Below are 25,096 nucleotides of genomic sequence, written 5' to 3'. Positions count from 1 at the left end.
CCCGAGCAATCGAACCAAACAGGAACTCGCCACACAACAAAGGAAGTGCCCAGCAACCTCCAAGCAACACTGCCCCCAATCACCAAATCACACAATGTGAGACCGGTAAAAATTACAATGGGCAGCCCTGTAGTCTCCACCCACAGCCCCAGGTCAAAAGACCATGACCGTGGGGGCCGGTCGCTGCACTAGAACCACAGCGCCGGAACGACCCGGGGCCAGGACAGCACGAAAACTCCCCGCCCCAGCCCAGCACATGAACGGGGAGAGTCCCTGACCCCAGAACAGGAGCGCAGCTGACCGGGGGACCGGAGCAGCCGCACAGAGAGAAAAACCCACAGGAAACAATGCAGAAGTAAAAAACTGCAAATGAAACACTCCTGTGAAATTCACACAGTAAAATAGCGCAGAAGCATAAAACTGCAAATGAAACACTCACGGCACCGTCCTGAAGAAAGCCAGAAACAGAAACAGGAACCGGGAGCACCAGCGTTCCGACAGCCGTCGGAGCAGAAAAAAAACAGGCATGGCGGTAGGTGGGAGGGGCTTATGTAGCTTTTGAATACTGGCGTTGTGATTGGCTGGGTGGAGGCAGGACTGCCTCACGTTGTTAGGACTGGGACGGGGAGGACCCATGAGGGGGTAATGTGGTTAGAGGGCTGGAGGCTTCATTCAGGCCTTGTTTCCAGAGCTGACGCTAGGGGGCCTCTGGGCCAAGAACTACCTGTGCGCCTCCCTGCGCCTCGGGTGACTAACTGCCATTAGTCTGGCCTCAGAAACAGGCCCGACCAGTTCGTAGAAGGGAAAGCCTGATTAATGATGAGCTGTGACCCTGCTACTGGTGTATGCAATGCCCCTGTGGTCACATACTGGCCGCTTCACGCCCAGGTGTGGAATGCCCCTAGCCCTGGGGTACCGCCAGCTCTCCGACTGTGGGGTGTGGCCTGAAAGCTGGAGTCTGCGTCCATTGCCGCTCACTAAGGGGCACATTTATAAGAGCTTTGCATCATGCTTGCACCATGCAACGTGGTACCTGTACAACTCAAACCTCTAAGCCACGCAAAGCCTCTTTGTGTGGCTTTGAATGGCTTCAAAAGTACAGAGTAATGTAACGCAGCAATTTTCACAAGGGAGATGTTCCACGGGTGTTGCGGAGGGTGTTCTCCCACAAATCCCATGTTTTGTGACGCACAGTAGCTGTACCATACCTAGTAAACCCGGGAATGCATCAAAAGATGTGCCTCCCCCGGTGAGCGTAATGACGAGAAATCTTCTCCTTGTTTTTTCCTCTGTGTGTGCTGCATGCTGAAGCACACTCGGAATGAGGAAAAACCATCTCAGGAGGGTTTTTGTGCAGGAAAGTAACTCTTTTTTTGTGCAGAAAGGTAACCCTTCCTGCACAAAAACAGTCTTGCCTGCAACATAGGCACCCCTGCACTATGGTGCAAGGGCGCCTGCGATGGAGCAAGGCTTCCAAAAAGAAGACCAGCGCAGGGGGAACAGACAGGGAAGCTCCTTATTGGATAAATATGGCCTATACCTGCTCTATGCCTATGACGCAGTGCAACAAGGTAAGGTAACTCACTGCGCTGCCCTGTGCCACAACTCTTGTGAATATGCCCCTAAATCAGGCAACGCGTGGCTTCAATGGCCACAATTCTGGAGTGTGAGAATCGTTGATCCTGAGGCAATGTAAGTCTACAAGGCATCAAACAATGTTTCTCCCACATCCACTTGGTTAAATACCAGGAATGTTCTATATCATCTCACATAAATATTGCGTCCTAATTATCTTAAAAAAAATATCACACGTTTGGAGTTAATAATAGAAAATCTATGCCCAATGGGATGATATTTTTGTAAATGGCATTTAGGGCCGACATGCAAACAATTACTTGCTATGATTGGCACATTTTGTTTGGAGTAACAAACATTATAGCACACTGGCTGCCTGGGCCTGTCTGCTTATTCACACCTATGCTGAGGTCATCTTATGCACTTCTACTCCTGCCCGCTGAATTAGGCATTTCAACGCCTGCTCTCTCCTTATGCACCTTCTTCCTTCACACGCCTTTTGCAATACTTCTTTCTCTTTTCCAACCTGTTTATTCACTCATCCCTCCATCTAACCACTTCCACTCCTTGGGCATCTATTTCAGATGCCCTGAAAGGGACAGCATCAGTGCACGTGGCGCATGTATAAGCCACTTGGTCAATGTTGTGATCAGACTGATGGCAGCCGGTGCGGGCCCTAGAGAGTAGGGGCAGAATGGTGGCGTGCAGTGATTGCTGATGGGGCAAGGTGATGTAGGCTGGGATGGGCTTTTGCCAGTGCTTAATTTAGTTGCAGGTGAGGCCCAGCAGCACTCATTTTTCATGACTGACACTTATTTTTCCTCATTAGACTTTGACCCAAAGCAACAGTGAGATAAACATAAATGAGGGAAAGAAGAAGGAAGAGACAGATGGAAAACTTAGTGACAAAGATGGAAAGTAGGATGAAAAAGAAATTGAAACAGTAAGGTAAAGGAGCAGGGAGTGTTTGTGGTGTAGAAAAGAGGCATAAGGTGGAATCAAGACCATCCAGCCAGCGTATACGACACCCCAGAAATGTAATAGTGCCGCCACTGGGCTACTGAGCAAAACTTTGGGCCCCACCACAAATTAAGCACTGGTGATGTTGACCCTTACTAGGGCCCTGGTAGGCTAGAGTAGGCTGATGGCGGTGTTCAGAAGGGTTCTGGCGGGATGATAGTGGGCTCGGGAAGGCTCCTGGTGGCTACGACAGACAGATGATGTGTAGGGAGTGTCTGCTGGTAGGTAGCCCACGTGGGCTGGGGAAGGTAGCTCATGCTGAGGTGGGCTGACAGCGACCCTTAGACAGTAGCAGCGGTGGTGGGAGTGCTGCGGGGCAGCGAGACGGGGGTGGAGCAGGGTGATGGGGTAGTAAACTATGGAATATGGCCCAACGGAGGTAAGTAAACAAATAAATAAATTAAACAAATCTTTTTGTGTACGCTGCATTGCATTTGGCAATACAGCGCGCAAAATGAAATTAGTTTTATTTATTTATTTGTTTACTTACCTCTATTCGGCCGTATGCCGTAGTTTACTACCCCCACACTGCTCCCACCTCCACAGAACTCCCACCACCGGTCGCTACTGCCCTTACAACGGGCCTGGTGGGATGGGGTCGACTGACAGAAGACAACAGCAAGTGTGCTGGTGAGCTTCGACAGACACCAGAAGGACTGGCGCACACTGATGACATGGAAGGAGTGGCTGACGGTCAGGGCTTTAAGCGAGCCGGGTCTCACCGGGTCTGAGCACCGGCAGTTATTTGAAGGGTGCCTGAAAACGGATCTCTATCGGGCTCAGTTTTGTGCCCTGGCACAGGCAGTCCACTGTTTTCCGGACTGCAGTGACAGCAGGCACATGGATATGCTCTGCTCACACTGCTCACTTCTCACTAGTGCAGAAGTTAAGGCATGACGTCACGCCAGGTGAGTGTTGTATTAGAAGGGAAATCCTTTAAAGCGAGTCATTTTCTCTCTGGATTTCCCTTCTCTTTTTGAAACTCAGGAGCAGCAACATCATCGTGGTTTCAGCAGGGCTTTAATTGGAAGCTTTTTCAATATTATATACAACAAGCCATAGTTGCTGCTTATTTGTCTTATGGAACTAACTACCATTGACAAAGCCAATAGTTCTGTCTTGTTGTAGGTATGATGTTACTTGTTGTAGCAGATATTAGGATGCAATGACAGAAACTTGTAGCATATATCTGGATGCAATGACAGAAACCGCAAAATACAAGTCGGGCGCCACACTATGCTAAGCACAGATTTTTAGCATATGTGTTTTAAGCCACGCCTTTAATTACTATGGCCACGCCCCCTTGAGAGACCCCCCCCCCCAGTTTTTTCATCCCACTTAAAGCCCTGCTGATGGTAGCCTTGAGATGGGGTCAGGAGAGCTGTGCAACACTACCAGCGCAGTGGGATTGGCGGATGGCAGCTTTTTCTAAGGGGTGTGGTGGGCCATGTTGTGATGTTGGGCGAGGGCAGGGTGGCGCGGGCTGTCGTGTCGTGAAAGCCTGGTGCAGACAGGCTTCTGAACGCATGGAGGGCTGAGCAGCCTTTCTTATGCACTCCTGATTCATGCAGGAAATCCTGTCTGAAAGAACTCGACGACAAGTGGCCCCAGTCACCGAGCCCCTCCCGCCAGGGCCAGAAGACACGCACTTCAGTGCAGAGCCGGCTAAACTTTACAACGAATACCGACAAGTTAGAAAACTGGTAGAAATGTACTTACTCCATTAATGTATTGAACAACACACTATAAAAACAGATTCATCTGCACATCAAAGGAGCTGTAAAGTGCCTGGAGGGGATGTTATGCGCAGTGCTGCACAACATGAACTCCAATGCACAGAATACATAGATATTACGAAGGACCAGTAAGAACAAATGCACTTTAACAAAAAATGTCCGAAGTCCCTTTTAAAATTCTTGTTTAACCACATTTTTTAATGATATTTCAAATAAAATTATGACACATTAAAGAGCGCCATCGCTCCACTAGCCGAGCAAGGCGCTACACAAGAACAACAAAGTAAGATGGTTAGATTTGCCTTTCTTCATGTCCTGTCACGTTAATGACCTTGAGTGTTTGCACACAGAGCACCACTTGTATCAAGTATACTCCAGAGAAATAAATCAATACAGCAAATTCATGAACTGCACACATCTTGATATCCAAGACCTCTTTTCACTCAACTCTAGAGCTGCGCGTGCACTAGAGGGTTCAAGCGGGTACATCAAGGAAGTATTTAGGTATACGGCTATACAATTAAATCACGATACATTTGGAAGGCTCATTTGGTACATATTGCAATAGAAATATTATAAAGAGCTCGTTCACACCCAGCCACGGTAAACCTATCACATCAATGACACTTGAACAAGGTCACACGGAGGTTATGCGGGGAAGGAACACGTCAACAGGTCCAGTACCACCTGCCCTCCACCGAAACCTGCCCCATTTACAATACAGACAGCACCGGTATCTATGCGCCCTGGGGACCTATGCAGCCTCCATCTGTGGTGAAAACAGGCAGGAATGCGCCAGCAGGTGAAGGGTGTGTACAGAAAGCATGCTGGTGACCCCAGGGCCCTGCACCCTCACACCTTGATAGGAATCTGCCTCAAAACTCCCCTAACAAAGGTCATCGAGTCTGTACAGCCTGCCTTCACAACCGGCTCGCCCACTTTCAGACCAGAGAGTTGTCGGGGCCTCCCTGGCCTAACCACTAGGATCCGGAGTCAATAACATGTCAGGTCCCTTCCTGACATCTGAATAACTCTTTGCCAGCCCTAAAGGTCTTCTCGACACCCAAAATCGAACATCATGTGACAGGGATAGTGATGTATGTTTGAGGTGCCAAGCTTTGCTCTCCACAAAACTGTGTAACAGGCGTCACTGTGCTGCTACAAAAGGCACTGAAACAGGAAACCCTCCAAAACTGCTGCAGGGTAGGGCTGGGCTTACCTTCTTCAGCTTCCCACTTCTGGTGCCCACGAAGACCACGCTGTAGTCATTGTAGACGTATGAGGCAACTGACGTCATGCGGTCGCGGGTCTCCGTGAACACAGGCACGCCCTCCACCATGGTGGACCCTCCAAGCGGCTGGTTGATGTCCAAGCCACAAAAGTTGTCGTCGATGGGCACAGGCTGCAAAAAAGCAAATACACACGGTCAGTCACTGGGAAGTGTAGATGGATAGCTATGGGTGCACAAAGAGACATGCTTTATTTGTCACTAGAGTCTCCCTCCAGCCTACCAGAAACTTATGGCCTCTACCCCACAAAAGGGAAAAAAACACTTGAAAAATATTTTTACGGTACCAAGTCACTTTATCCCCCTTCTGTATTCAAATAGGTGATGGTGTCTGTGGTGGAGACATACTGAGGTTTTAGCGTAACCATGAAAGAATATGTAAACATTTTCGTAGTGATCATGTATAATCTCAAACAGCGTGCCCCGTGCCCCGTGCCCAGTCTCAGCTGCGGGATTAGGGAGAAGTCCCCATTATGGAATGGATGAGACAGAGAGAGGCTGCCTACAGAGTGCCTCCCCGAGGCCAGGGCAGTGACCTCCTCTCAAGAGGCTGGTGGGCAAGGAAACACCTGCCGTCTGAGGGTGAAGAATGCTTGGGGGGTCTGACAGGACAAGAAATGAGAGATTGGACATCATCTACCAGAACAACAATCACACTAGAGGCATTCCAAAGTTGGGAGGCCACATGGCTGAATAGCTTAAACCACAAGGACTGTGAAAAGCAGCTTGTAGCTGACGTGTCACACTTTTCTTAAAATCCTGTTGGTTGCAAGGAGCCCATTGCTGTTCCAAAGGTCATTCTGAATATTTTCTCGATCGACCCAGGACTCTAGTGGCTTGGACAGCGCCTGGATACCCTCACAGGTGACAAGTAGCACTTTACAAATCTGCTGATTGATTGACTGACTTTTCAGTTGTAACTCTCCGGTGGTAGCGGTGGCCCAGCAGTGAAAGCCAGAGCTCTGTCTGGGGACTTGTGAAGCTTAGAACCCGATGCAGTGTGGTATAATTGACAACACAGTCAATAGTCATAGATTCAACAATTTAAATGACGCATTACAGTGAAAGAAACAGTCAGGCTGGAACTGGGATTCAGAAACCCCGCTAGACTTCTAAGGCTCTTCCCTCGCACCTCTAGTTGAGCCTTTTTGTAATTCAGAATAGGCCCAGCTTTACAGCAAAGCCTTTACATTTTGGACCCCCATAGACTCGAGCAGAGGTCTCACAAATGGCATTTTCAGCACCATGTATACATTTCAGAAGCTGGCCTTGGATGATAAAATTAGTTCTAAAAGGAGTCTATGGAGAGGAACAAGGTGATGAAAGCAGGCCTCTGGTCGGGCTGCGTGGGCTGCATCCTTCACAAACCAGCTTTTCATATCCCCAGTGTTTTCTTACTGCTGTAGCATGGCGGTTGCAGAAATAGCACAATGTATCTAGGAATAAGTTGTTTTCCAATATTAATTTAATTTCTTGTTTTTGCAATAAGATTTTTTTGATGGCCCATATGTCCCAGTGCCTAGGAAAGTATGTGGTTAGGATTAGGGGCCATCACCGAGGGATACCGTCTTGTATCTCAGTCCTTGTTAGCCATGCTTCAGAATTTTTGGTGCCCCAGGAACTGTGGAGCGTTGTGACTAGCTGAATGGGCCACTTGGTAAGAAAACAATCCTCTGTCTTGGTTCATGATGCCATGATCAGGATTTTCTAGTGCGCCTCGAGTCCTGATGGGTAACAGTCCCCGTGGTTATGTGCCACTGAGCAACAAAAGAGGCCAGTATCCCTCTTTCGAGCAGCCACAGTTCAATGTGTACATCAATAAGAATAGAGTATGAGAGAATCCAAACAGGATCAGCGACATCTCTGACGTCATTGATCTACCGACCCAGACATACAGATAAGAACCCCAGAAAGAAACCACCTGTTATGACATATAACTGAGTAGTGAACATCAAAAATAGTGTTGCTACTTCCTCAGTGCGCTGTGACAACTACAGTGGTCAGTTAATGAAGCCAGAAACACCTCTAATCCGAAATGGCTAAACACCAAAGGAAGGACATGGATAGCATCGCCTGGCCTTCATGCCGTCTCCTCATTGGTGTGCCCTTTGATGACAATGGACATGTGAGGGTGTGATTATCCCAAGGATAACACCTGTTGTTAATACATTTGAAATAAAAAATGGTGGCGCACCATCATGTACTTGTGAGTCTGTCCACAGGGAGTAATTGACGAGTTTAAAAAATGTGTTGGAATGTGTACTGATTTAAAAGTAGAGTATCAGAATACACCGCTGAGCATTTATTCATTACATATTGATGTAAAAATATAACACAAATCACATGTAGGTAAAGTGTAGTGAAAGTCACCTTGTTTCACTGCTGTGCAACTTAGGTGGTTTCTTTAACACTCAGGAGTATAGACAAGACTTAGTAGATACCCATTGCCCATCAATTGAGCAAGTGCCTCTGTATATGGACCTTTGTCCCTGCAAATAAGAACAATCTGGCACAGAACAGACACATCGTTTTGTCAGACCAGAGAAACTGCACTATAAATTGTTTTGAAACTTTTTTACGAGAATAACGCAAGGACACCTAATTAAAAGTAGCCATTTTTCGGTCTCGCCTAGGCAGCTCTTGTGCTGTCTCTTCGAGACATGCTGTCTTCAGGAATGAACTTGAAGCTCCACCCATTTCCCGTTCTGCTTTTTAATTGGCTCCTTTTAGTGTCCTTTGTAAATGGTGGCTTTTGATTCATCAATAGGCTTAGTAGTCTCTCCTTAGTACCTCCTTTTCTCCTGTTGTAACCTCCCATGAGAACAGCCCTTTTACTTATGTTTTTACTCTACATGTTTTAATTACAGTCTGTGAGCACTATTTTCTTAAATAACTCACTCCTCCCTGCAAACCCCAATGTTTTTTTTTTAACCAGCACGGCATGCCTCAGAGGCAATAATGACAGCCGCAACTTTCTTTTCATATTTGCGGTTCACCAAACTCGGCTGTGCGCCTTTTTTTTAAATTTTGTTTACTTTTTTTACAGTGACAGCGCGCCCCGTTTTAGCGGTAAACATCTTAAGCTAAAGAGCGGGTGCCACGATCGCTTCAAAAGTAAATAAATCGAGAAAAAAATTCATCCCCATGCCTTTTTTTTCAATGTCTTTTCAAGCAAATGCGCTTTAGCTTAAGATGCTTAAAGATAAAGCGCAGGCGCTGCAATTGTTTCAAAAGTAAATAAATAGAAAAAAGTGCATACTGCAGGCATTTGTTTTCCATTTGTTTACTTTCGTAGCAAAGGTGGCACTCGAGATTTAGCTTTAAACATCTTAAGCTAAAGTGCGGGTGCGTGATTGCTTTAAAAGTCAATAAATAGAAAAAATACAGCTGCATGCCTTTGTTTTCTATTTCTTTACTTTTGTTACAATTGCGATACCCACGCGCTAGCTTTAAACATCTAAAGCGTGGGGGCTGCGATTGCTTAAAAAGTAAATAAATAGAAAAATACATTTGCAATGCAATTGGTCTTGCATTACTGAAAGCTAAAGCTAGTGGCGTTGCATTATCATTAGCAATGCCAATAGCTCAAACTTTCAGTTATGAGAGACCTATTGCACTGCAAATGCTTGTTTCACACTAGCTGTCTATGTAAACAGGCTTTCATGCAGTGTTCTTTAAGACCATGCACAATATTATTACATATCTTCGTTATGCATGTGATAAATATTGTCAACATTAGAAATAAATATTGCATATTTCATGGTCTGATTATGAAAAGTTTTTTATTATAAACCCCCTTTTATCTTATTCACAGGAAGAAGGATTCTGACATAGGGATGCCTACCCACTCACTGGATGGCCTCAGAGAACAAGAGATGCTGTGATGATAGGCAGTTTATTACGGAAAAAGGTAAATCTAGGCGTGGAACAAAGTCCTGGCTAAGGTATAGTGACACCAATAGCACACTAGCCAAAAAAGTAACAAGATCAGACTGAGTGTCAGGGTGGTGCAGAGGACTTAAGGGTATTGCTGCAGATGCTGGCATGGGTATAAAGAGAGGATGGGCAGACTGGTTTGACCTGGCAGACCCACTCTGCTCTCAAATTCTATGCCTCTGGACTCTTAAGCAAATGTAACAGCCCACTGCCGCCTGCACTTGTTTTTTTAAAGCACAGATGGGACTTCTAGACACCCGGGACTAGGTTAGACGCTTCGATCTATGCTGTGAAGACACCTAGTTCCCGTTCCAAGGATTTCCCTTTAGGATTCATTGCTCTCGGGTGCATTATTCCGACTGGCTCAATGGAAGCAAATCAAGACTACAGCCCCCAGAATGCATTCTGTTGTCAAAAGACAGCGGAGACCTGAGATCCTAGCCAATTGGAGCCCCTAAGATTCAGACAGGGCCACCAAATGACGCAGTAGCCGCCATTATCATGGATGCAGAGAGCAACCCTCAGGAGCGCCGCTCCGCAGTGCTGCCTGTGCCCTGGGGTATTCTGGCACACCACCGCGCGGCATGTGTTTTGATTCCACTTGTGGAAAATTGCAGGCTTGGCTCAGGTTTCGAAGATCTAAGCCACATGCCAGCAGCCCACAAACACGGTGGCAGGATGTGCGGATTAGATGACACCCCTGCATCTGAGGACTCTTGGGCTTTGTGTGGGCCCAGATGAGATGTCTTGGGTAGCAGCCATGCCAGAACCGGTCCCGCCACACCCAAGAGCAGAGACTGGTCGAAGAGAGGACAAACAAGGACGAAAAAGAGGATCAGACAGCGAGATGTTCGAATAAAGAGAGTGACACAATAAAGAAAGATAGAGAAACACTAGAAAAATAATAGGGGAGGATTGTGAAACACTAACAGCTTAATTCACAAAACTATCTGTACACATAAATAAAAATTGGCTATATCAATAGTATTATTTTTATAATGGAAAATTCAAGTTTAAGAAACAGAAAAAATGAAAATCTACACAGTACTAATGGACCGATGCCTTAGAACGATGCATTACATTCCAGAATGCATAAATGAATGCACGGGTATTCCTGGAAAGCTACGCTAGACAAAATATTCCAAGTGTACGCTTGGAATTGTTTGAGAATTCAAAGAAAGATATACATTTCTGACTTTCTTTGTGAATCCGACCGAGAATGAGAAGAGTCACAAAACGTTTAATATATATATATATATATATATATATATATATATATATATATATATATATATATATATATATACACACAAATATACATGTAAAGGAAGAGAAGGCACTAGAATAAGAAATACAGAGATAGTGCTTAACTGGAACCATAGGGAGCTCTTCCTCTGAAACAGTGGGCGTAACTGTAAGTAAGGAGTCTGTAGAAACTACGAGCTTTTTGTTACCTAGAGACACTGACCATTAAGATAGATAGCCAGTGGGCCTCTAGTAACAGCACACTGTACATTTCTGTTCAATCAAACAGTGGTGTTCAGGCTCAAACTGAAATATTCAGTCAAATAAGAAACCCAGCTGGCTGTTGATTGGTTGGATGGGGTGACTTTCCCCATTAGAAAGTTGCCCATCTTACATTTTCTGATTCTCGCTGTGGCATCCTATGCTCTGAGGTGTCTGCTGAAGGGGGAAGTGTTGTTTTAAATAATTAGCAATTCACCTGGTGGGAAAGCTTCACCACAATCGGTATGCTGCCGCCCGCCTCTCAATCAATATTAACTGTCTCAAAGCGTCCCTGCCATACCACCTTCTACTGCCTCGGGCACACAAAGCAGGTGACTTGCTTTGCAAACCTGATTTTTGAGTCATGAGTCAGCAAGATGGAGGATTTGATTGCAAACTGGTCGCGTCGGTGTTCTTGCTCGCTCAGGTGCAAAGCCTACAGGGCTTTCTGACTGTTAAATGCGGTCCTGGGAGCGGCTTAGAGAACCACCTTCTATCCTGGACCTATCAGGAACCAGTTCAGTCAGCCAATGGCTGTGTGGAACAATGCTGTTCTGCATCCGGGTTGAAGTGCAGCTGGGCGACTCTCTTCCACTTCAAGAGATATAGAAGACCATTACAAACCTATTGGGGAAGTGTTTCAAGACAGGTATGAGTGGAAAAGTGAATCACAGATCTATTTATTAAACGACTCAGGTTATATGGGTCAATTTTCACTCTTCATCTTGGAAACTGGCTTAGGTTGTCCCTTCAAACGAAGTGTTTATCTCCGAAGCTTTCATTCCCTAACACTTTCTTGCCACACACCCCTGCTTCCTCCCCTCAAGCTTTTCATCCGTCACCCTTTTCAGTGGCTCCGACATGTCAGCTAAAACCCCTTTTCATTCATCCGGCAAGTCACCTCCACCCTCTCTTTCTCTGGTTTTGTTCTTGTGTTATCCTGTTTCCTCTAGAAGTGATAACAGTGAAGGTCTTTGTGTAAACTCTTGCATATGTGTAAGTCTTACATATTGACTCCTTATGGACTAGGCCACCTATTATTGGTACTGACTTGTGGCTTCATTCGCTCAGAAATTAAAACAATTACACATGAGATAGAAAAAATGCAAAGAAAATCCTCCTTCAATTCCACTTACACAGCTAAAATTGTTCAGTCTGTTTGAAAATCTAATAAAAAATAATTTGCAATTGAAAGCAGACCCCCCCCAAACTCTACGACCCCCAGATGAAATGCTTGTGCGTATATCAGATGTGCGTGCAGAAGCATCGTAAATATGTCAATAGTGGAAACATGTACGTGAATAGGATTTACATCCATTTCTGCTCTAGTGGGGATTAAGAGCTGAGCCGAACTGTTCACAGACTGGTAGAAGAGAATTGCACTGGCACTGAACAGCAAGTGCAAGGAAAATAAAGCACGGGACGAGGGCACAGCTCGTAAATGGTACTTCTCCTTGTTTGCCTCAGTCTGTGACTCCAGCACAACTTACCAGATACCCATGTGGCCTAAACTGGATCCTGGGGTTGGGTTGGATTGGGTGCAGCTGGTCTGGGGTTGGTAATGCAGTTCATCCCATGGTCTGTGTTACCTTGCAAACACTTACGGGGCCTTAAGTGTGGCATTTCATATGAGTCTTTCCCACACTTTTACACTCAAAAGTCAAGAAAGTTGTGGAAAGTACACTGAAAGCTCCTATCTTTCAGGGGCGTGCGATGGATGTATGACATCCCAGATCGAAGATTTACTACATAACGAAATAAAAAGTTATACAATTAATTTCACAAACACCACAGCTCTCCGCAACTGTATGGTACGATGTTCTATTCTACTGATAATTGGACAGCCATTTTATAAACTTTGCAAGGCGTAAAGTGCTTTATGTGTTATAGAGGCGACTATCAGGGAAGCTACGCAAGCTACACCTGAACAATTTGTGAATAGTGTGCCAGGAGGTCAAGCTAAAATGCCTCTCCAGTGGTTGAAGCCCTTTAGTATTACCTCACGATATGTAGATGGCCGGAATTAGGACTTCACACATTCTCCTTCAAAGCAAAGTGCAGCTGAGGGCTTCTCCTGTCCCTCTTTGGCCCTGTGCACAATGCCCACTTGGCTCCCTGCGGATATGCAGTGGGTCTCTCTGCATAGTGACCAGGGCAGTAACATAGAAACAGGGCTGCAATCACAGTACTCTGTAACCTAGGAATATAATGACAGAGTTCCCAAGACATTGCTACACCGATTTGCCTATTTACAACACCGCGTGTGGAGTCTGTGGCTTACCTTTCCTGGTCCCTGCTCTCAGGTGTGATAGTTCAGCTGGATAACAAAGGTCACCAGTCCCAGAATGCACTGCCGTACTGAATGACATTTGTGTGCTAATCACAAAGGGGAAGGGAAAGGCAAATGCTGTGATCCATCTGCACTGTAAATGTGGAGTCACAAAAACAGCAGAAGGCCTTCCTGAATGAGCATGTGATGAGGGTTGCTTAATTTGTAAAGGAAAGTGTGCCGGTCCCCGAAGCCCTGCTCAGAACCCGCCGGCAGGAATACTAATGCTGGGTGGTTTTAAATCCATCTCCTGCCTCTTAAACCACTAAAAGACACTCCCTGCTGTTGTATCTTACCCTCGCAGGTCCCCCCTTCGTCCCCGTGTGCTGGTTATTTAGTCTTTATTTTGCTCCGCTTCTCCGATCTGTGTGTCTGTCCTCTCTTGTGCTTCGGAAACATCTGATGCTGAAACATAAGGCTCAAATGAAGAAGTGTATGAACCTGAGTGATGGCAATCTGGGTATTTATCTAGAGATGCCCTTCTCCTGACCTTCTGACTAGTCCTTTCATGTAGGACTTGAAGTGCAGAGATCTGAATGACCTCTTCTTAACAATTCTTTCAAATATACCTAGAGTGGGCTTTGGCTTTACCTAGGGGGGTGCTTCTGTCTCATCTGACACTATTGGCTGCTGGTGTACCATTCTATCTACTGTGCAGGTTGTTTGCATTGCAACGTACAAAGGGATATTTTACATTTCAAGAGTTCTCAGAATCATTTCCTATTAATTCTTTATGTTATACATGCTTCATATGCAGGAAGCATAGGCAGAAAGAAAGCTTTTGATCAATCTGCATTGTGCCTATGGAAGCCCTTTATTTTCACTGAGAAGAAAGCATGAGCGGCTAAGTTTGGCTCGGTATGCCAACACATGCATGCACATATGCTGTTTGCACGTTCACATTGAAGCCAGACCTATTGGCTTTGCCAATGCTTGCATCTGAGCTCTCGCTTGGGCTGCACATTTTTTTGCAATGGTAATGAACAAGGAACATGCCACAAAAGTTAGACATGCTACGACATGCTATGTATGTTAGGTGGTGTGTTAGAGGGTAAGTTCAGCTGTCACGCCTTCGGAGTGACAGAATGGATCCGCTGCGAGCACTCGTCCGAGTGGGCCCAATGTGAGTTTGAGCACCAGCAATATATTTTAAGGACACTGTTCACGTTCAGCTGTCCTGAACCCTCCTTAAAACCAGAACAGGCATTTGGTTTGGAAAATAACTGCTGGCAGACCAGAATAGGAGTCAAGAACCCGGACGATCCCAGAAACTCGAGGGCGCCCGGTCACCCTATCATCATGGCACCATTGGGGTGTGTCTCGAGGCCAGTTAAACCAAGGAGAGTGGTATAAAGGCAGCTGCTGACCCCCTCCTGCTTCTGCTAGATCCCTGCATGGGTGCTGAACACCGCGTGTGGAGTCTGTGGCTTACCTTTCCTGGTCCCTGCTCTCAGGTGTGATAGTTCAGCTGGATAACAAAGGTCATCAGTCCCAGAATGCACTGCCGTACTGAATGATGGACTAGGGCTGGGTACGTGGTGGTCGGTGTGTAAGCAGCAAACTAGAGGCCCTACTTTCTCTACTTGTGTGTGCACTCAAAAGCAGCCCGTAGTGGCATGCGTGGTTTAGAACAACCCTTGATATACAAATCCCCGAATAACACTCCTACAGGTTAGCCAGGATCAGCTGACAGATAATGGGAGTATTCCTGATACAGAAGGCCAGCCTGAAATCAGCTGATGGATACAGAGTTTGTCCGGTGCATCAGAGTAGACAGGGTGCCAGCTGCAAGCTACTGCACTGGTCCCATAGGAGGACTTCCTGGGATCAACAGATCGGGTTGGGCCTGGTAATCAGGGACTAGATACATTATAAAAGGGGCGCCCACCCACCTAACGCCTAATCCCTCTCAGTCTAGGGCCTTTAGTGCAACGTGGAAGCACACTGCCTGGCGGTGAAGCATTCCACTTTTATTGGAAATATCTGTGTGAGTGGGCAGACATTGTCATTGGTTCATGCACAGATCATCTGGCAGACACTTCAAACTTTCAAACAATTCTAAAATCATAAATAAGGATGCTCTTACTGCTTTGGTGCAATGCACGTCTTTCCCCAGCAGCCAGTTGAGCTCCAGGTTGCCTTCCCCCTGGTAGCAGGATTGCAGCCGCTCCTTAATTTGGGTGTTGATGGTCCTGATGGGGAAGACGCACAGCGCAGAGTCGTCAGGAGGGTGGTGATACTGCTTCTGCCCCTTGGAGAAGATGGCAAATAGAACATCGTCCTGGGACGAGATGGCCAGTGCTCTGGCTAGGACTTCACCAGGTTTGGAGAGGTATGCCGCCTGCAGGAGGCGATACTCCACTCCATTCTTTGTGCAGCCAATCGGAAGCGAGACGTAAGAGTGGAACTTCGGATCATCCTTGCAGAGCCGCACAATCCGTGAGGTGTAGAAGAGGTCGTTGGCAGAGTTGCTGGAGACACCCTCTGGAGTTTCGGGCTGGACAGTTAAGAAGTAGACAAAGTTACCACTGGCAAAGCCATAGATGTAGAAGATGTCAAAGTGGGAAACCAGGGCCAGTGTGTCAGAGGGGATCTTGATTAAAGATGAGACAAAGTCACTATGGAGCTCATAATCCAACATGGCCGATGATTCTGGGTCGCGGGGCAGCTTGCGGCTGGAAAGCGTTGGGAAGTAGTCCTGCTTCCCATCCACTGCCGTGCCAATGAAGAGCTTGCCGTCTTGGCCCTCGGTATGGACTATCACCCCATACATGGTCCCTGTCTCATTGATGCTAGAGAGATAGTGTTCCTTTTTGTGGGACGGCTCCACCAAAATAAACAAGTCATCCAAGCGCAGCAGCTTGCACACCCCCTGGTATAGACTCCCGCATGCCAGCAGGCGGTTCTCGGAGTAGTCCACAATGAGCAACTTGTTGACGTTGTTCGTTTTGGTAAGGAGCTCGGAGCACGGCTGCACGATGAGGGGTGGGTAGCACGATTTGTTGTCCTCCTCCGGGCCTGTCTTGTGTGACACCAGCAGTGTCAGGTTGGCCGAAAGCTTATACACTCGATTGACCGCTCCTAAGTACACCGATCCAGTGGCCTGGTGGACTGTCAAGTGACTAAAAGTCCAGTCTCGGTTTTCTGCGTGGAAAGTGCTGAATGGAGAAGTGCTGGTACCACGCTGAGCCAGTACCGCAAGCAAAAGAAAGTTTAAGAAAAGTGCTGAACCGCTGGCGTTCCGGGAGTAAGATGTCCGCCGCCAGCACCTCCAGGGCGCCATCTTAAGTTGGACAGGACGCAGCCCAGCAAATCCTCTCTGTTTGTAGCTGCTGTTGACCCACGGTGTCTTTCACATGATTCTGCAAAACAAGACCAAATAGAGAGTTACATTCAGAGACTCTGGAGAGCTAATCTCCTGTAATTACACACGACTGCAGATAAGGAAATCCTTAAACCGCCTAATGACATTAAAAGCGGAGAACATCTCTGTAAACACATCAGACTTTTCATTTTTGCCATTCATCTGTGCAGTTGTCTGGCCAGATGCTTCCGCTGACCTTAATTTCCTTTTTAACTCTTTCGCATCCACAGAGTCCCCCGCCCCCTTCCCCTCCCCCCGGCCACATCAGTGAACATATTTAATTCTACAAAACCAACAGAAGGTTTATACGGTGGATTTAAACTATTTAATCCTGACCGACGTTTCACTTCATTGAAAAACAATAAATCTCCTTAAATCCAGCTTATTTTTATATAGGAAAAAAAATGATAAGGAAATTGATTGTATTTCTGTATATTTTTCTCATTCAACGTGGTTTAGAAGGTGCTTAATGTAGGGAACTATTCTCACAAGCTCATTCAAATTAGACAGGGTCCGTGATGGCATCAGAAAATACCTGTGATTAATTTGCTGATATCACACAGTGTGTCAGTGACAGAAATCAGGACTTGGGAGTCTGGCTTTCTTGATTGGGAAAACAATCTTTCCCTATTTCCTCCAGTTAGAAGGCTAGAGAAACTCAGCTAATACTACTACTGCCAGTACTACTAACAATACAGTAAATAACAGCATTCATGAGTGTGTTAATGTTCAGGTTCTCAATGAGTCTCGCATTGATAGCCCTATGTGACAATAGTAGTGTTTCCAGAAGTATTGGCTGTAAGAGAGCATTAGAAGGCGCATGTAACAACCTACTCGGAGCTCTCGAGATTCCCAGGTCCATGTGAGAGCACCTTATCTGGTCAAGCCTTTTGCTTTTCATTCTGGAAAATTACAGTCCTGGTTTCCCAAAAACAGGACTACCTGTCCCAGAATGCAAAGCAAGTACCTCGCCTGATGAGCTAGGCACTCAGGGAGCTGGGAATCTCGAGAGCTCTGCCTAATGCAGGTAAGTTCTGGCGTATGAAGCCTCCACCAGGATTTGTTGAGAGGGTGAGGGATCCAACACCAATGAATATTTTATGTGATGGGGTGGAAGGATACAAAAGCCGTAAGGCTCCATCGTTACTAGTTTATTGATAATTTTCATTACACTCCTGCATCTTTCCAGTGCCATGATGAGGAAGAGTAGCGCTGAGGGTGAAGGGGCTCACTGAAGAACCATCCTGGCATTACCAGGGTGTCTCTCTGCCTCACTGAATCCCTAAACACAATCAGCACTTTCATGAAGGGTGCAACTCGGTATAAGGAAAATTAGTAGTAAGTAATCTGGACATTATAAGGAGTAAAAAAAAAAAACAATTGTAGACCACAGGGACATTTCAGATTACTTTTCAGACCTACGACTATATAAAGGCGCTCTTGCCCCTGTGGTCGCTGATCTTCTCAGTGACTTGCGGTTTTCTCATCAGATGCATCTGAGGGCACTTTATCCCATAGGAATGCGCCTAAATCTGTAGAACCATCCAACGCGCCATTTTTTTTCAGGGTCTGGGTGGTTCAAGTCCTTTGTGACAAGTGGGGGGGTACCTACGCTCAGGTTCCTAGAGAGAAAACTGGAAGGATTCATATTCTTTCTCAGGGCACCATGGCCCCAAAGGCTTGGTTGAAAGTTCCAATCGCACCTCTGTTGGGAGATGTAACATTGCATGACCATCCCCTGGGCTTCTGTCCAGCAGCCAGCCGGAACAGAAAGTCTAGCAGCTAAGTTACATGCTCAAGAGCCAGGAGGCGCGAGGCTTCAGATCTACTCCCAGCTACGACCCTTGACGAGACGTGTGACATTCTGCAAAGCTTTGCCCTGCCTTTGATTGTTCCTCCTTATCTTTCAAAACTGGGAGTGCACAGAAACAGAGTAGGTGTTATACAAATACAAACTGACGTCACTACGTTTCCAAGTGTCTGACAATGACTTCACCTAAAATAACCATCTCACACGGCAGCCCTGAGGGCAGTCTCAGCACAGAGGCCGAGCACTGCATGGGCACCATTCTGAGCCCGCTTCCAACCCACAGGCCAGGGCTGACGCACGCTGGCAGCAGCGCCAGGAAGCTGCAGTTTTTATACCGCTTCCAGGTGATGAACCCAGACAGGTAAAGGACATGCCCCAGATCACTTGCATCAAGGAGCTGAGCCAGGACTTTTAAATACCTGTCTGAAAGCACGTCAAAGTACATGTACCCAGCTAACGTTGATGTTGCCTGTCTCCGAGGGTACATGACTGCGCCTGCGCCTGTGTTCTCTATTCGAGAACTGCACCAACCACAATACAAAGTAACCACCGCACACCAAGAATGTAGAAGCCGCATCAAACCTCTGCCTGTGCTGCCAACATCTACCCGGCCAGCCGTGGGTGGACACTGGGCACAGAGCACGGTGCAGCTGACGGGCACCACAGTCTAGGCGTGAACAGGCCACCTTTCAACTTCAGTGCCAACAGTACAGAAATCAGGACTGGGCGAGCTACTCACAGGTTGTGAGCACTGAGTTACTCCGTCCTTTTCTGGTACTCTCAGAGGGAAGGGGGAGATCTCTGGAGGGGCCTCAGGGCACCACTGCAGCCAGGGTGTTTTTTTGCATCCGATCGCTGAAACCCACTGTTGTTTTATACTTACATTCAGTCTGCTGTACACTAACATAAGTACCATCCTAATACATGGGTCACAAAAAGGGCAGCTGAGGTTGCCCAGTCTCACAAATATATGGCCCGGCCTCACTAGGAGACTACGTCTCCAGTCCTTGGCCAACCATTTGCAGACTAATGCATTCTGGGACCTGTAGGCTTGGCGTACAAATATTGTACTATCTTTTACTTAAGATTTCTGGGTGCAATGGTTAAATACGAAGGTCCCCTGCTTAAAGGACGGTGTTCTGTGACATGGACCTACATGGTCACCACTCACAAACGCCCTTTCATAAGGTGACCAGATGACTTCATGTCTCCCGGACACCATTTTTTCCATTCCTGGGCTTTACTTATATATATCACTGTCACCTGGTGTGTTGGTCCAATCTGCTCATTTAAAATTAACCAAACCTACAACTCCCAGAATGCACTGACTTGTAAAAACAAAGTCCCAGAATGGAAAATAGGTGTGTGTGTGAGACGGAGCCACTTGGCCACTCCACCCTCTGAGCCCTTCCTGAATGTCCAGTGGCCAGATCAAAAAGATCTTTGGATCACACCATTTCATATTCTTGGCGGCAAGTAAGGCAGTGCTTGATACAAACACCTGTTACTAATGTCTTACGAAAGCACATTTCAGTAGGTGGTAATGTGTAACAAGAATGTTGGTGTATATTTGTTGTGTTGCATTTTTTGTGGTAGTTATGCCTTCTGCTTATCTTTGTTCATTTGTGCTGTATTATTGCAATGTGATGTTGTGTTGTACTGTGTTGCATTCACAATTTGACCGTTTTGTCGTGTTTTTACTGCATTATTATATTGCCAAGTGAATGTCATTGTGTTATGTCCTGGTGTTTACTTTAGAGATGTTGACCAATGCTGCTATATATACAGCCAAATTAAGCACCATTTCCTGCAACAAGCAACCATTTACCATTGTCCAAGCTGATAAAATAACCCTACTCGAGTTCTTCAAATATTTGACAGGTGAGCTCAAAGTTGTGACACAGATATGTCTTAAATTAGAAAGTTTGGCATCACTTTATGCAGGGTGACCACTTTCACTAGGTCATTAAAGATAGTGTTTCCAATTCTGGACTTTTGTGTCACAGCCTAATGCATTCTGGGTGCTGTAGTCCTGCTGTGGTTCCATTTAATTAATTACACTAACACACATGTAATCAATGAGTTGTGGGTTAAATGTTCAGGACTGGAGTCAGTGTCACTGTGTCCCAGCATGAGGCGTGTGACAGGGCCGTAGACTATATTTCTGTGGTAAAAAGCACGGCTTGCACAGGATGCTATGCATTTTCAAAACCCTCCTGTGTCATTCACTCAGTATTCAAAACCCTCTACTAACCAAAGCCCAATTTTCCGTTGAATTCCTTGTTTTTTTAACGCTGCCAGTTAATGCATACCCACGGGATTTTTAATTACAAGCACACAGTTTTAAGAAGCAAAAGGACGTCCGTCCGGATGCACGGGGAAGGAAATTAGATGAGAGCTGAGAAACATGGAACCAATGAATTTACAGAATCTCAACAAAAACATATTGAGGTCTGAAATCCAGTTTTACAATGGAAGCATTCATCAGTTTTGACACCGGAGAACCATTGAGAGGAGGGAAAGAATGGAGGCATAACTCAGAGTAAGAAGGAATAAAGAGAAACAGCAAGATTAAACGGTGAGAAACACAAAATACGTTTTAAATTCAATAATCCTGTTTGCTCAATATTTAATCCGAAAAACTACACTACACACTTTCGAAAATAACTAGGGCACCAGCTCAGTGGGTTGTGCGCCTCGGAGTAAGCTATTTGTACACATCATTACTAATTCATGCCTGAGTATAAAACTTACATTGGGTTTCAATCCATTGAGATGGATTGACTATGAATGTTATGGCCCACACTATCTCTACCTTTGCCAAGCAGTTCCTCATTTTGCGACATCACATTCTAAGCTGCTGACTGCAGGTACAATCCTGAAATACACAGTTTAGACATTTGAAACAGTAGTAAGTTTAACTACAAGCGGTTATCAGAGGAATGGGGCCATGGTTTTGTGATACATAAAGGGAGTGGATATTATAAGTACTAACCAAAAAAGTCTTCCATGTGCCAACCACTCCATTAATATTAACCGCTGTTAAATCCTCGATGAAAAGCACGGCGAGAAATGGGATTTGGCAATACATTTTGAAATAACATCGTCAATATTTACTAAAACGTGTTGGAAATTTGGTTGAATTTTGTTAAAATATATCTCACACTTATATTTTGGAAATCTACATAGATATTAGGGGTATTTATGTTTCCTCCTATGCCTATGGTACAAATTCCAGATAAAACTTTCAAACCTTACCCACTGAAACTCAGACTAGAGAAAAATTGCCGGGCACCAGAAAATCTGTAACAATGCAGAAATGCAATGAGTTTCATTTCGTACAAAGCCACCCTAATATGTTAGAGGTCATGCTCAAACCCCTCTCAAATATTGAAAACAAATGTATACTACATTCTTCTGTTTGATTTTTATTAGACATGGTTGCGGTCGTTCTATTTCTTTTTAAAGCATCCATGGGATTTGATATCCAGCCTGTCCTGGATAACAAAGAAAACAGATTGCTGGTCATCAGAGTCTATCAGGACCAATTTGTACCACAGTGTGTCTGATGGCATCTCTTTGTTACAGGGCGTCAGACATGTAAGGTGAGTAGCTTGTTGCCACTGGCAACGTGACCAACTAGCCCCATGTCATGAAGAGCAACGTATTCCAATCATGACTTTTTACCAATAGCAGGTTGCTAGTTTGCAATTTTGTGAGACCATATCTCACAATGGAGGAAACTAAACTAAAAGTCCCAGCATGCTCTCTGGCTGTTGGCTAAAACGGTGGACTAGGTAAAGGGTCTCCAGCTGACACGCGCCCAACTGAAAAGTTGGAATTCTCCATGAAGACTTGTTCAGGGATCTGTTACTTGTTTGCAACCTGTTCCTCGACCAGATGTCTGTGCTGAAAACAAAGGCCTTGTATACCGGTTTCATTAAACAATTGGCTCCAAATGAATGGGGAACATTGGACTCCAAATGGTTCACACAGGACTCAAAAGAAGGCCAGGACAGCGACAGACTAGACGGGCCTGGGGTCCTCACACAACCCCAGATTGCATTCTTGAGCCATGTTTTTGCTGGTTTAGTGTATCGCAAACACCACACTTCTTTCTCTCCCTTGTGCATTTGGCAGCATTTCCAGTCTACTGACAACACCCTCCCCTCACCCGGACCAGGCCCAGGTTATGATTGATCCATTTCAGCGGTGTTTGCTCTTCCCCGCGTGTGCATAAAGCTACCCCCCTTTGTTTGGCTCAGCAGCACGGCCCCCATATGGCCTCATGCTTTTAAGTGGGATTTCTGCCTGAGTCAGGGTTCCTCGGAACGCAATCTCGTCAACGAGAGCCCGACAGTTCTATACATCAATTCATACTGTCCAGAGCAATAAATATTCTATGGTAAATCACCGAACAAGGAAACGGCCTCCCCACCCCACAGAGACAAAATCCGCTGTCAGCAAATGACAGGCCCCGCCAGACCCGCGTCTGACTCGCGCGCCGCAGCGGATGTCGAGCATCTTCCATTACAAGGCGAGTCCCGCAGTGATTGGCAGGCGCCGATCAAGAGTGCGCGGAGGGGCGGAGGCCCGAGACCTTCGCTGACACGCTGACGAATCAAATGTCCATGACAGCCAGGGCACTAGAGAGGGGTCCTCAAGCATCTCTCCCCAAACTTCCCTATAGGACTAATTACAACAAAACACGACCAGCCAAGCTCTCCAGGAACGGCGTTGTAGAGAGTGTATTTCTTTATGGAAGGTTTGTATCTGTTAATTCTATTTTCTGGAATTGTTAAAGTGCATCTTTCAGTCACTGCCTTTATTATTCAGTTACTGCCCTACTGTTCATGTCTCATGTCGTGGGTCCTACTTGTGGAATAAATCCTGTTTTCAACAACAACTATTCTTGGACTCATACTTTGAAGATAAGATTGGATTGTACTTCCTACATTTATTGGCGACTCTCTCGTCTAGGAACATGGTGTGAACTGGCATGCTTTGCAGCCTCATCAGGCGCGATATCAGTTCTACCACACACCAACACACACACACACCCTCCTTCCCACCTACCTGCACGCCAAGAATAATAATAGCCTGAGCAACACAGACATTACGTTCATGGTTGCAGAGGTTTCTTTTCTAAAGCACATCTTTCATTCAAGATAGGGAAATGACCTTTCTTCATACACACATCTATCATTCATTCTCCATCCAAACCTTTCTTGAAAATGTTAAAAACCCACACTGATGGATTTCCAATGACATGCAATTTACAAAGTCACGTCAGAAAGGTGTCAAAATACAGCGTGTTCCTTACAGTGCCTGAATGATTACAGAACGCTCTGCGTCAAAGCGTGTGTCATTTGTGTACATGTGGAGGTGTACCATTGTCCCTTCAGTGATACAAACCATCAACAGGGACTCTGGCTTCAACATAACCTGGCGTACTGAGCCATATCACAGCCAACGACTCACCACAGCACACAGGCTGGCACAAGATATCACACCTGAACAATATTCGGACGGGCATTGGTTAGGAGGTATACGATAGGCCCCGCCCTGGAATTCTCCCGGAGAAGACATTCATCTAAAAACTCTGATCCCACTAAGGAACGGAGACCTGGGAGAAGACTATGCCGGGCGCAATCACAGCAAGACGAAGATGAGGAGTGCCTGGCTAGGCCAAAGCTTGCGGTTCCACAGCCAGCGACCCATCCCATCCGATGACCTCTTCTTCTCTGCACAGTTCCAATAATTGAAGGTCCAAGCTCAATGAGACACAATACACCAGGCCACACCCCACGAAGCCACTGATCAGATCGATACCTGCGCTCAATAACAATGTTAATAAAGATTCGGAAAACTCGGACAAGGAAAAGGGAAGAAGAAATAGTTCTCTTTTGTCAGGGAACTCTTGGAAATAGGGGAGTAGTTTGTCACAGGACCCTTGGAATAGGATGGGCAGGGAGCAAGCAAACAAGATGCAAGCCGTTGTGACAATAGGCAACGAGACACGATGACAGAGGAATCCTACACGAGAGCCACAGAAATGACAGACCCACCAAGAATAGCACAGGAGATTAGAGCAACAATTAGAACCACATTATCAGAAGTATTCCAAATCCATCCGAGAGTTCACAAGGATGAAACTCCCAGACAAGAAACGGATCAATATCGCACGCCACACTACGTTTGTAGGACACAGGTTCAATCAGGAATTATGAAGTGTGCCAGATGAGGTGTGCCAGGACACCAGCAATGGACAGCGGAGCACAAGTTCTGAAAACCACCGTGACGCACCCCACTGAGATAGCGTGTGAGATGTGGACACTGGATTGCGTCCGATGGAAGGTCAGAAGACCCACATCTGTTCTCGCCTTTAAGGAGCACCATTGTAGTCAGAAACCACCTTGCAAACCACATCTCCCACACTCATCTCAGGTCCTGGGATAGCCAACTGAACGCACTCTCACCCCAAACCAAGACCCTTCTGCAGGAGAAACAGTGTTACCACCCATTTGGAGTA

At 46.1% G+C, this 25,096-nt stretch overlaps 1 protein-coding gene across 1 annotated transcript in view; it reads right to left on the bottom strand.

Moving 5' to 3' along the window:
* PLXNA2 (plexin A2) overlaps positions 1-25,096 on the bottom strand; it is a 563,332-nt gene that overhangs the window by 449,360 nt on the left and 88,876 nt on the right. Inside the window, exons 2-3 of the mRNA XM_086923371.1 lie at positions 15,477-16,752; positions 5,551-5,733 (exon numbers count right to left, since the gene is read on the bottom strand). Of these exons, the coding sequence (XP_086779497.1) occupies positions 5,551-5,733; positions 15,477-16,673 (1,380 nt within the window). The 5' untranslated portion in view covers positions 16,674-16,752. The remainder of the gene's footprint in view (positions 1-5,550; positions 5,734-15,476; positions 16,753-25,096) is intronic.

Source organism: Lissotriton vulgaris, chromosome 5, assembly GCF_964263255.1.
Source record: "Lissotriton vulgaris chromosome 5, aLisVul1.2, whole genome shotgun sequence".
Taxonomy (NCBI): Eukaryota; Metazoa; Chordata; class Amphibia; order Caudata; family Salamandridae; genus Lissotriton; species Lissotriton vulgaris.
The sequence above is the reverse complement of the archived record's forward strand: the minus strand, read 5'-3'. Positions and strand labels throughout refer to the sequence as shown.